The sequence below is a fragment of the Sprattus sprattus genome (genome assembly GCF_963457725.1).
Source record: "Sprattus sprattus genome assembly, chromosome: 2".
Lineage (NCBI taxonomy): Eukaryota > Metazoa > Chordata > Actinopteri > Clupeiformes > Clupeidae > Sprattus > Sprattus sprattus.
This window is the reverse complement of record NC_137921.1, coordinates 43,663,656-43,675,931: the sequence shown is the minus strand read 5'-3', so window position 1 is coordinate 43,675,931 and position 12,276 is coordinate 43,663,656. Positions and strand designations below refer to the sequence as shown.

At 46.4% G+C, this 12,276-nt stretch overlaps 1 protein-coding gene across 4 annotated transcripts in view; it reads right to left on the bottom strand.

Moving 5' to 3' along the window:
- Positions 1 to 12,276, bottom strand: part of farp2 (FERM, RhoGEF and pleckstrin domain protein 2) — a 45,157-nt gene that overhangs the window by 4,850 nt on the left and 28,031 nt on the right. For 2 of the 4 annotated variants that reach the window (XR_013968520.1, XM_080832465.1), the window contains exons 14-24: positions 7,271 to 7,455; positions 6,620 to 6,709; positions 6,233 to 6,366; positions 5,939 to 6,020; positions 5,411 to 5,648; positions 4,848 to 4,978; positions 4,501 to 4,569; positions 4,149 to 4,238; positions 2,445 to 2,527; positions 1,925 to 2,043; positions 877 to 1,040 (exon numbers count right to left, since the gene is read on the bottom strand). Coding sequence is in view for 3 of the 4 variants with exons in the window: in XM_080832465.1 (XP_080688591.1) it covers positions 877 to 1,040; positions 1,925 to 2,043; positions 2,445 to 2,527; positions 4,149 to 4,238; positions 4,501 to 4,569; positions 4,848 to 4,978; positions 5,411 to 5,648; positions 5,939 to 6,020; positions 6,233 to 6,366; positions 6,620 to 6,709; positions 7,271 to 7,455 (1,385 nt within the window). In the remaining variant the exon portion in view is untranslated. The remainder of the gene's footprint in view (positions 1 to 876; positions 1,041 to 1,924; positions 2,044 to 2,444; positions 2,528 to 4,148; positions 4,239 to 4,500; positions 4,570 to 4,847; positions 4,979 to 5,410; positions 5,649 to 5,938; positions 6,021 to 6,232; positions 6,367 to 6,619; positions 6,710 to 7,270; positions 7,456 to 12,276) is intronic. The other 2 variants (XM_080832467.1, XM_080832466.1) reach the window with 2 other exon arrangements.

Below are 12,276 nucleotides of genomic sequence, written 5' to 3'. Positions count from 1 at the left end.
TATGAGAGAGAGAGAGAGAGAGAGAGAGAGAGAGAGAGAGAGGAAAGGGACAGAGTGAGGAGCAGGCAGGCATGGGGGTGGAGGTGAACAGCAAAAGTGAAAGAAAAGAGAGAGAGAGAGAGAAGGATGCAGAGTAGCAAGGTAAGAATTGAGCCGGGGGGAAAAGGGGAAGAGAGAGAGACAAAAAAAAGAGAAAAGGTGTGTTGACACATTGACATGCAGTTTCAAATGAAGTGGAGAGGGGAAAAAGGCGTTACACATGGACGTTTTTCCCCGGTGAAGGTAGATGAAGAGAGAAGCACCACAATCGCCCAACACCTCCTTCCCTCTTCCCTCTTCATCTCCTTCCATTCAGACCACACACTTTCCTACTCAGACCAAATGGGAGTACACAAGTGGAGGAAGTGATGCTGAAAATGAAAGACGGTTAGTGTGAAGTGCAGTAAGGAGCAGGAGAAGGGTGACCCCTAGGAACAGAGTGGGCCGGAAGAGCTGGAGGGAGAAGAAAGATGGCGGCCACGCCAAAGACGTGTGATCACTGGCATGCACCACGGCAAACACAGACCAACACACACCGCACACGCTTCTGCTGAGTGACCCGTTTGACTCAACAGGACAAAAACTCACCAGCCTGTGGAACTGAGAGAGTGCTAATGTGGACCAACCAATGTGGACAAACCAGCTCTGATTTGAACTTTGGTCTCATTTGTATTGACGGCAGTGGCCGGACCTTGAACCTATTGTGTATTATATGTTTGTTTGTATAGCGTGATATGCCTATTTCTCTTTTGCATCCGTGCATGTGAAAGTGTGTGGCCAGTGGAGTTGCAAATGTGTGTGCACTGGTCAGAAGAGAGTGTGGGCAGGGAGGGGTACCTCCACGGCCAGGCTGTGGTCAGACATGGACACGCTGGTGTTGCGGTGCCAGCACACGTGCATGGTGGTGTTGGCACGGTGATGGGTCTGCTTTTCCAGAGAGCTACGGGAGGAGTTCATGTCATCCTCAGACTCCTGCTCCAGAGACACCTCATCAGACGACCCTGCCAGGGTGGGAGGGAGGGAGGGAGGGAGGGAGGGGGGTGGGTGGGGGAGGGAAAGGAAGTAAGGCCAGGAGGGGATGTAAGGAGACAGGATGCTGCTAGGTTGCTTCCCAGGGAAAACCAGGGGTCCATATAGCACTCCAAGTTCCGGAGTCAGTTCTGTGCTGAAGAATGACCTCTGCCGTACACTTGTGTTATTCCGTTTTTCTTTAACCATTTATACAGTGAAGTAAAGGTTCAGTAGTCTCAACAAAATAAACATAACCAACATTTAATTGTGGTAGTTACGACAGATCTTAAAGTGGACCTATTATGCTTTTCCGGTTTTTCCATTTCCTTTAGTGTGTTATATAGCTTTTTGGGCATCTGCCTGAAACGCCTTATTGAAATTCCAGCCCTTTCCTCTGTTACATTATGACTTAATCTCTTAACACAATTATTATTGCCCAATGAGCTGACCAGGCAGAGCACACTGGGCTCATCAGGGGCTCACCTAACAAAGGGTCTATTCTTGTAGACCCCCAAAATAAATGATGAACTCTGAAAATGGGCATAAGAGGTCCTCTTTAAGATCTTCCCATTTTTTTGCTTCTTTCAATATTACATTAATGCACAATTCAACTTAAACAAACTCAATTCAACTTAAAACTATTTTAAAACAATAACCAATGTTCATAGAATAGTCTGTCAAATGTGATGTGATGTCCATGATGTCTGAATGATGAAAAGTTTGAGAGAGATAAAGTCTGAGAACTGACAAATATAATTTTCTTTGTGACTACAGACACGTCTACTTGCTTGGCTTTTAAATGCATATACCACTAACAAAAAAGAAAAACATCCATCCATCATCATATCGAAAACACATCTTCTTTATCTCTTACTGTTCGAGCGATCGGAGAGGCCAGACTCCATGAAGAGATCAGACTTCTCCTCAGACTTCTTAGCCATGTTGATCGCCATGTTCAGGTCCTCAATCCACTTGTTCATCTCCACCTTGGAACTGAGGGAATGGACATAAAATTAAAAAAATAATAATAATGTATTGGCTTCTCAACCTCTGCACTAAAACTTGAGATGACACAGAAAATTAAGAATGTAATATAATGTCTTATACACAAACCAGTTATCACCATTATAATGTATATAATATTAAATCATCAACATATCTTTTGTAGGGGAGTGAAGAATCGGGATGGTGGATCTTTTTGTAGTCACTGCTGAGCAACACTTGCTTGAACTCTCTGAGTAACTATGTGATGGGGTTTCAAGGCTAAAAGCAACGTCATGCGCAAGTTCGACCATATGCTGGCCTCCCACATACATGTGGTATATGTGATAGCAGGCTTGTGCCATGTGTTTGCTATAGGAGATAGCATTAGAGTGTGTGTGTGTATGTCTCACCTGGCCGCCACCACAATTGTCCTCTGAGCTGAGTAGATGGTGAAGCAGTGAGGCACTGACCACTCGTTCTCACTCTCCTCAACCTGCAGTGGACACAGAGAGGTCAGACAGCAGAGGGGCAGAGGAACAAATAGAGAAACAAAAAGGTGTGTTTGTGTGTGCGTGCACGCACACAAATGTATGAGAGAGGAGTTGCATGTGTATGCATGTGAATAGAAGTGCTTCTAAAAGAGAGTATATCCAGTAATTGAAACAGAGAATGAGTTGTGTGTAAGACAGACAGAGAGAGAGAGAGAGAGAGAGAGAGAGAGAGAGAGAGAGAGAGAGAGAGAGAGAGAGAGAAAAGTGTTTGTATGCATGTCAGAATTATTTTTTGTGTTCTTACTAAAGTCCAAGAGACCAAAAGGAGGCAGGAATAGGGAAAACAAAGTGTACAATCTCTCCCTACAGTGCATGGTGCAAACGCACACTCCAGGTTGCGTTTGTCTCTAAGGCTGGAAGTAAAAGCGCGGGGGGGGGGGGGAGTGAGGCAAACCAGATTACAGGGAGGCCTGCCAGTGCACTCTAATAGGGCAGCTATATTTGGAGCTCTAAACCAACATGTGGGCTTCCCCCCTCCTGAAGCCTCCACGTCAGTCCTCTCATCCAGCCCAACGTCTGACTGAGTTTAAAGCCGTCTACTCAGGCCAGGAAGGAGAGACAGAGACAGATAGAGAGAGAGAGAGGAGTGCAGAGGTAAGAGGGGTGAGGGAGATAGAGAGAGAGATTGATAGAGATAGATAGATAGAGAGAGAGCGAGAGAGAGAGAGAGAGAGCACAGGTGAGAGAGGGTAAGGGAGGGAGAGAGAGAGAGAGAGAGGTAGCAAGAAAAAAAATAATGACAGAAGGACAGACTGAAATATGATGTGAAAATGAGGGAGTGGGATCATGGAGGCAGGAGTAGCTGGTGGGGGCAGTGGTGTGTTCACTCGTGGGGGGGGGGGGGGGGATCTCGGAGCCTAGGTTTGTTGCACTGTGGCTACTCACCGGTGCATCCAGCACTATGAGCTGCATTGAGGGGTGAAGGAGAGACACCACCGTTAGGACACCAGAGGGCCAGCAGGGGGCGCCCTCTCCACCCAACACGCTCACCAACACAACACACCACACCACACCACTCAGCCAACACACACCGCGCTCGCACAAGTCCATTGCCATCACACCACTACACAACAAAACACTCAACCCACACACACACCGCGCTCACACAAGTCCATTGCCAACACACCACTCCGCACGCACGCACGCACGCACGCACGCACGCACGCACGCGCGCACGCACACACACACACACACGTTGACATTATCCCCACACTCTGCATGTCAGAGACAGATCAGTCTCTTTACCTCTGACTAGCATGGGTGTTTACTCAGTGATATTTTCACTCTTAACCTTAAAGGACCAGTTGGAAATTTGGGAGAATTGGGAACCTCTCCTTAGGGGCCTGGGGTTATGGAGGAGCACATTTGGCATGGGCACAGCAACACCTTTCTGTCTGCAGTACAGGGCTTAGCACACATTTAGACCCTGACATATTTTGGGAACGCGAAACAAATACTATACACATATAGCCACACTGTAGACATGACATAATGCATGGGGTTTATATATTGGGCTGAGGAGCATGATCTCTCGTGCTCTCTCTCACTCTCTTTTAAACTTACAATCATGCCATGCAGAGGCAGCTGACCGTGCACTTTAAACTGGTTGGTTGCAGTCACCCCTTTGCTGGTGTACAGGAGCATGTCAGAGAACTGAAGGTGATGAGAGAAATGAAGTAACAATGAGAACATGTCTCATACGGTTTTAGAATTGAGTCAACATCATAAACTATTTTACAGCAGGTGAAATATTATAAATATAATGAAATAATACATATACATTTATGCAGACTAAGTATATGTCAATTGTAAACATAATATCACTGCATGCTTTTACACCAAGCTACATGGCATCTCCTTTTATAATTATTTGACAAAAGCAGAAAGCCAAGTCCGTGTTCTTGATTTAACTTACCAGGAAGAACATCCTCTGTTGCAAGCCTTTCTTGGTGAGCTTGTACAGACACCCCTCACGAATGAACTCCTATCAAAGAGACAGCAATGGGAGAGCCTTGGTTATTCAATATAGGCGTACAGCCTGGACCTATACATACTGTCTGCAATGTGTGAGACCTAGCAGGTGTTGGGTGTCTGATGAGGTGCCTGGCATCAATCAGAAGATTGTTTTTAATTCCATTGCCTTCTCTTATCAGAAATCAGTTCTTCTATTAGACATTCAATGTGATGGCGGTTAAAATTATTTCTCTCCTGAAATGTATGTTACTTGCTAGCAAATCATCTTTGGCTGTGAGCTGTATGTACCCTGCCAGGAGCTGTGAGGTTCTCAATGCCAATAAGGTCTCTCTGCAGCTCTGTGAGCTTCTGGAAGTTCTCCAGCCGGATGAGGCTGCTCTGGAGCTGGGCAGCTATCTCAGCCACCTCCTTCAGCGCCTCTGCACACACAGACACACACACACACAAACACAGACACACAGACACACACACACACACACACACACACAATCATAAGCAGACACTGGCAGGCTCGGACTCACAGGTGAACCAAACCTTAAGAATTCATAGGTGCAAACATGCATACACAAACACATTTGTATATACATACACAACGGCAAAATTAGAGCCTGACTTGAACACTGTCTGGTGTTAATTACCATAGCACCATTTTAAGTGTAGCTGTTCCCTTTACACATGATCAACTCTCCCAGAGCCCTTCCACTTTCACTCCACCTCATCCCAACCCGCACCGATCCAAACATTTGGATCAGGAGGGCTGACCAATATCCCTTGGCCAGGCCTCCCAACCCCCCCAATGCAACACTGCCCAGTCTTTACCCACTAAACCCCCCACTCTCTTGCTCTCTCACCCTTGCAGTCGTCATGGTCGCGTTGCTCGGGGGTGTAGTGATGGCACAGACGCTCCAGGATGAGCTTGTAGTGCATGAGGCGCTGGATGGGCTTAAGCAGGAAGGTGTTGAGGGGCAGGTAGCACACCTTCTGCAGCTCAAACTCCTTGTAGACCGTCTCCAGCTTCTTCAGACGCTTGGTGGCCTTCTCCAGCTCGGTCAGAACCTCGTCGTGCTTCTGCAAGTAGCTGGTGAACTCCTGAGGGGAGGACAAGAGCGGGCAGGGGGGTGAGGCGTGTGTTGTAAAAACAGTGCAGGGTTGTATCTGATCAGATGATGAGCACAAACATTTGGGGATTTGGTGACATGAAATGTGGCTGGAATTCAGCTGGCAACTGTTCTGGAGCTGAGCTGACCCCAAGGGTTTCGGACAAAATAGTGAGACTAATTACGACTTGAAAAGCCTTGAAATTAAGTAATGCAAAATCAATACTAATGCTTCACGGCTAATGATTCACAAACCTTCTCTAGCCTCCTCTCTAGCCTCACCTTCAATGAATACATGTTCCTCAGCATCACGTCCCCAATCCTCTGGTAGTCCCCCTTCACATGTGCGTTAGAGCGCCCTTCCCTGGTAACACACAGCGGAGTAAAGGCCAGAATCACACCCACATTCAGCCATCCACAGATCCCTTCATCTCAAGACACTGATATAACAGCGAGCGAGTCCAGTTCAGATGTATTTGTGCTGTCTGGGGGGAATCCTCCAGCTGGTGAAGTGCATGACTTCTACCAGGAGAGCTACAGGTGTGTAGAGGTGCATAGGTTGTGAAAGGCACCTACCAGAGAGCCAGCCTCTGGTCGATCTCCTTGAGGAAGCCGCGGTGGAACTCGTAGATGGGGTCGATGTTGGAGAAGAGCAGAGTCATCAGGCCCTCGGGCATGGCGTTCTCCTTTATCACAGCACTGCGGAACCACTGGAGGAGACGAAAAGGCCACGTGTCAAACATAAACATGCACTGGCAGAGACACACAAACAAAACAGAACATCCATCTCACATCCTCACCACAGTGAAAGAACACACACACACACACACACACACACACACAAATAAAAGCAAGGTCACTGCTTTGACCACACAAAACCACGCAAATGACTCGCAGTCACATAGTCTCACATGCAGTTCTCACACAGCTGAAGATGCTTATCACACAGACATCCAAACTCACCACGGTGATGACCTCCAGGTCTTTCAGGTAGGTCCTCTCTGTAGTCAGAATCTCTTTGGCAATGAAGTAGGCCTTATCTGTGGGATATCTCTGGGGGAAGACAGCAATATGGATCAGCATAATTATGCTACGCGCACAACACACACATGCAAGCATGCACACGCACAAACACACATAAATATAAAGCAAAGAAGCTGCCAGGGCAGCTATAACATGCAACGTGCTGACAGTATGTGAGGCTTTTTGACTGGACTATTGTACCACTGGACTAACAGAGAGGCCCTTTTATTATTATATACAGGAGGAGTACGCGTTTGCCCTAACCAAGCACATAAAGGCCTATGATGTGGAAGAAGGTAATTGTTTATGCCTTTACTCTTGGGTAAACAGAGACAAACAGAATGACGCTAGCCTGAGCAGAAAGAAAAGGAGTCTTCCGCACCAAAACCAACACCTCAGCCAGCCAATAACCACAGAGGTGCAACAACCCTGCAAACCCGGAGCTGCTAAAATAATCTCAGAAGATTCTGAACGACTTAAACCCACTAGGGGATCAAAAGTCAAAAATGACAGGCAGTGTTGTGCGGCATAGCATTGGAGCAGAGAGGAGTGGCTACGGAGAGAGGATGGACGGCATGCGGGCGGCTGTACCTTCCTCCTGCCCTCCTCCTCCTCGTCTAGTCTGCCAGTGCCCACCTCGCTTAGGATGGGGCTCTGCAGGGGAGAGGGCGCCTGGCCGGGCAGACTCAGAGTGGACATCTGGAAGGAGGGCGATATGCAGAGCGGACCCTTGGAGCTGAAGGGGGAGAGCTGGGGGCTGTCCATGGTGGGAGAACCTGTGATGGAGATTGAACGAGGTAGCGCGAGAGAGGAAGAGAGAGAGAGAGAGAGGGGAAGGGAAAAAGCGATAAAGAAAGAAACTCATTAGAGAGAAAAAAAAGGCAGCACATCATGCCTTAGTCATGACCAAATACATGTTCCAAGTCCCAAAGCCTAAAATGGCAATAATTAAAACTAAGTGTTCTGGTGTTTTTAATCAATCAAAACAATGAGCACTCCTCTTCCAAGTAAGGCTCTATTTAAAAATGAAACATACGGTTGATGTCATGCATTATATAAAAATTAAGTGCAGTGTGTGGGGGGGCATCTTAGAAAAAAAAAAAAAAAAAAGACTTTGACGATTCCTCAAACAGGATTTAGCACTTTCTTTCGCAGCATGTAAGCCTCCCCACTCTAAGGGGCTAAATGTTTATCCCCATGGTAAATCGAGTAAAGGGCACCGCTATCAGTGGTCCATGCAGGGTATAGTCTAGAAATCCGCAGAGAGGATGGGTCTTCAAACCTGTCAGACAGGCTTCGGGCCTAATCCCCATCAGCAATATAAAAGAGAAAAAAAAACACGGAAGAAGATTAAGCCTGTCAGTTCTGTGTGAGGCCAAGAACACCTTCAAAACCAACCACAGGACACAGGGAGAAAGTTCTAGATTTCTAACCAGAACTTCTGGTTTTTGATTCACCCAAACAATGAGCCAACTGTTGTTACTCATGGGTTCAAAAACTGGTTCAGATGGTTATTGCAGAATCCTTGAAAAAAACTGTCTTAACACAGCAGTTCTACTACAGTCATGCAAAGATACAGCATATGATGCTAAGCTGCAAAACACCTCTCTTTGGTACTCCATGTTGTGCAGACACATGATGCAATAGTTCTTCAACCATCAAGAACTGGTGATCTCAAATCTAAAAAAGCTCACAGAGACAAATGTCTACCATTGTTTCATAAAGGTTATAATCTGACCAACCCACTCAGTCTCCCAACACTTCCTGTAAAAACAGCAGACTGCAACTAAAACCTGGTGCACTTCTAGCCTCCTTTGTGACACGCATACCGACATGTTGCTTATCTAAAAAGCCTGTCTCAGAACCCGCTCAGGGCCAGGCCTGTAATCCCAGAGGCCCAGCAGCAGTGCAGATGACAACTTCCTCAACATTTTGACAGGAACAAGCTCAAGGGGCTAAACGCGCTCACTCACAGCATATTTCACGCTCATGTAGAGCTCAGGGTTGAAAGGGGGGGACAAGAGGGGTGGGGGGGGGCAAGAGGGGTGGAGGGGCAAGAGGGGTGGGGGTTCAGCGAGGGTTGGATGATGGTTCCCACATTTCTAGCTCTATTGTTTGCAGAGCCGAGTCACCCGGACTGATTTATCGACAGCGTTCAAACACAGGGGTTTGGTTACATTACCATTGGTTTGGGTGCTGAGGGTGGCTGCGAAACGCTACCATCTGACAGAGAGAGAGAGACAGAAAGACGAGTATAGCCTACAGGTTTTGGTTTAGTTTTTGCCTGAATGACACCAAACCCACAGACAAACAGAGACTAAAGAGTTGACTGGCGTGTCTCTCTTTCTCGTTCTCACTCTCTCTTCCTCACACACACACACACACACACACACACACACACACACAAGATCTGCCGGTATCTTGGTCTGTCTCGTTCACACACAGACACATACACCGCAAATGGAATGCCACAGCTGTTGTGAAAAGGGAAAAGGTAAATGAGAGATAAGAAAAACTGAACTGTGGTGGAAAAAACAGAGAGAACACAAACAGCATGCAAGAAGGAAAAAGAAAAAAGGTGACTCCACGACCCGGAAATAATTCCAGAAGAAGCGGCTTATCAGGAATGCGGTCGGTCTGGCTGGCTAGAGGGGCGGGTCCTGGTTTACAGTTTAACTCGGCTGTCCCATGGGGGATGACACAGGCCGGGGAAAAAGAAAGGGGGCAGGGCAGGGAAGGTGGAGGAGGGGAAAGGGAAGGGGGAACTTGTCTGCAACGGAGTGACTTGGCCGACAGCCAATCCAAACACAGGGAGAGCACAGGGGGTGGGAGTGGGGAGTGCAGGAATTCAGTAAGAGGTGCATCCCCAGTCCGAGTCCGCTACGCTTGGGTCAGCGAGCGCTTCCTCTGAAATTGACAGGAAATGACCGTGCGTGGCTCCTCTTTCACAGATGGCACTCCGCTACAGTGAAATGTGTGTTGTTTTTTTTTTTAAAGAGACACTTGTTTTTCAATGAATTTATCTCCTCCTACATGGTCACACAAATAAAGTGCCATGAGTCCCCCCCCAAACATCCCCTCACCTCCTCTGGACTGTTAAAATGATATGATCTTAGTGTGCACTCATAGGGTCTACGCTTCCACTGTCTCACAGCAGGAGTGCAGCCATAAACAAGAGGGGTCATAAAATAGTCTCCAGGTAGAGTTTGTGAGACTGTTGGAGGGGCTAGGCAGGGGTTCCGGCCCTTAACACAGCGACTATTTGGTTTGAACTTTGGTATATTTGGCAAATAAAAGGGAAAAGGCAGAAACAGAATGGAAGTTGTTTGAATTGGACATACTCTGAGACAAAATCACAGGGAAGTTAGGACTATCCCTTTCTGAAAGGAATGATGTGGTGGACGTGCTGGGCATGAACGGTCATCTGATCATCTCTACTCAAAACACAGAAAGTCAGGGAGGATTCTGGCAGAAGCGGTGGGGAGATGCACAGGCGACTGAGGTCTGAGCCTGTGTGTTGGCACCATACTGTTACTTTCAGCATCTCACCTTCCTTTCCTGGCCAAGCTGTAGACACACAGACACAGTCGGCCAGCCAGACAGCCACTCTGTCAGTTCCCAGTCTGTCTTTGCCTTGGGCTGTAGCCACACATAAACCTGGAGCTTAAGCATTGGCCTTATGCCTTAGCAGTGGCAGGTCCAAGCTAACAGTGAACACTGAGAGTGGTTAATCTAGCGCTAGCGTGCTATGCCCTGTGACTGGGTGACAAAATGGATATCCAATCTCTCTGGGCCTGGACTCTGGCTCCATTTGTTTTGTCATAAAACAAATCCCTCTATCTGGAAACAATTAAAACACTTCAACAGGGAAGCGTGACTCATAGGTCGACGACTTCACCATTCACACAGTCTCTGTGGAGTTAATAGTTGAGAGGACTCAGTGAGAACGAATGCACAGGTCGAGAGCTGGCTCTCCATTTCGGTTGGACTCCACAAACTGGAAATAATTCCTGGAAAGATGGCATATCAGTGATAATCCTTTAGTCATGCCATTTGTTTTTCGAATCTCTGATTTTTGCATCTCTGAGGCTTTTCATGTTAGGACCGAAAAAGGGAGTACATTTTTGTTAGTCAGTTACTGGAATGAACCAAAAGCAAAAGTTGAATTAACACTTTTTTTTTTTGGTTTTCCTTACATTTAATTTTTGTTAGTTCCAGCTGTTCTGGAAATAAAGTTAAGTCTGAAATGCAATAAAAGTTACCCAAAAGTGATTATTTTTATTTTAAAAGGGAAAAGAATAAGGTGTGAAATAATAAACATACAGGCATAAGTACACTTTTGTTTCACATTAGTAATCATTACATTAATTTAAAAAAAAAATCTTTTTTGTTAATTCTTAATTATAAAAAAGCCTTACGATCAGTGGTCAGAGCATGATGAAAATAATAATGACAAGCCTGAACACCAAAATATTAAAATGACAGTTGGCGCAGGTGGAAACTGGAATCAAAGCAAGGGTGACCCAAAAGCTACTCTCCTCAGTAAAGCACACAACACCTGCAGGTCTGCACTGACAACAGGAGTCTTACCAACTCCTCATGTTCCAGTTGGAAGTGAGATTTACAGGCAAAGGCACATATCATTCTCCTTTTTATATAAGGATGCAACACAGGGAATCACATCATTGCCCTCAGTTAGACCATCTTGAGGGAGATAAGGGGGGGGATGCCATTTCAGTATATAACCTTCAAATTACTTTAAATGCAAGTTGCTTTGGATAAAGGCGCCTGCCAGATGAATACATGTAACTGTAGGGAGTGCATTAAAGTAAGGGTAGCAGGAGTGGACAAATGTAGAGACACTCAGATCACCTTGCTTTGATCCTGCAGCAAACAGGACACTGAGGGAACAAGCTTAGGTTTCACGCAATGAATGACTAGTGCTGTCTTTCAGTCTGTTGCTGAATCATTTTAAATCCTTTAACTTGCTTAAAACAGACCACCAGGTAATATGACCTGTTCATGTAAACTTTTTTTTTTCCATTGAAACTGTGCTAACATTTAAAAATGGCTTTGAGAATTTAACACAAATAATACATTTTTTTGTGTGTGCAGCTAAATCATATTGCCACATAATCCCCAAAATCAACAGTTAGTCATTGGACTGGACATCTTGTCATTTTGTGTCATGCAATGAAGGGTATGTCGACTGAAACAAACGCCTCGGAGCCACAAGAGGATTTCCCTTAAAACCATTTGTGTGTTACAGCATTACCCAACGCTAAGCCTCCTCTAATGCCCTGGTGACAAACCAGCGGGAGAGTGGACACGGGGAGGGGAAGGGAGGTGAGGTGTGGGTGTATACGTTTAAGTGAGTGTCTGGTGTGTGTGTGTGTGTGTGTGTGTGTGTGTGTGTGTGTGTGTGTGTGTGTGTGCTCCTGTGTGTACAGGGGGGTGATGGGGTTCAAAGGGTCCACAGACTTTGGACTGAAGTCAACTCCAGCAGGGGGTCCAAGCAAGGGTGTGTGGGGATGGGGTGAATGGTGGTCAATGGTGGCGGTGGACTCTGGGGTTATGATGGACTGTTGGAAGGGAGG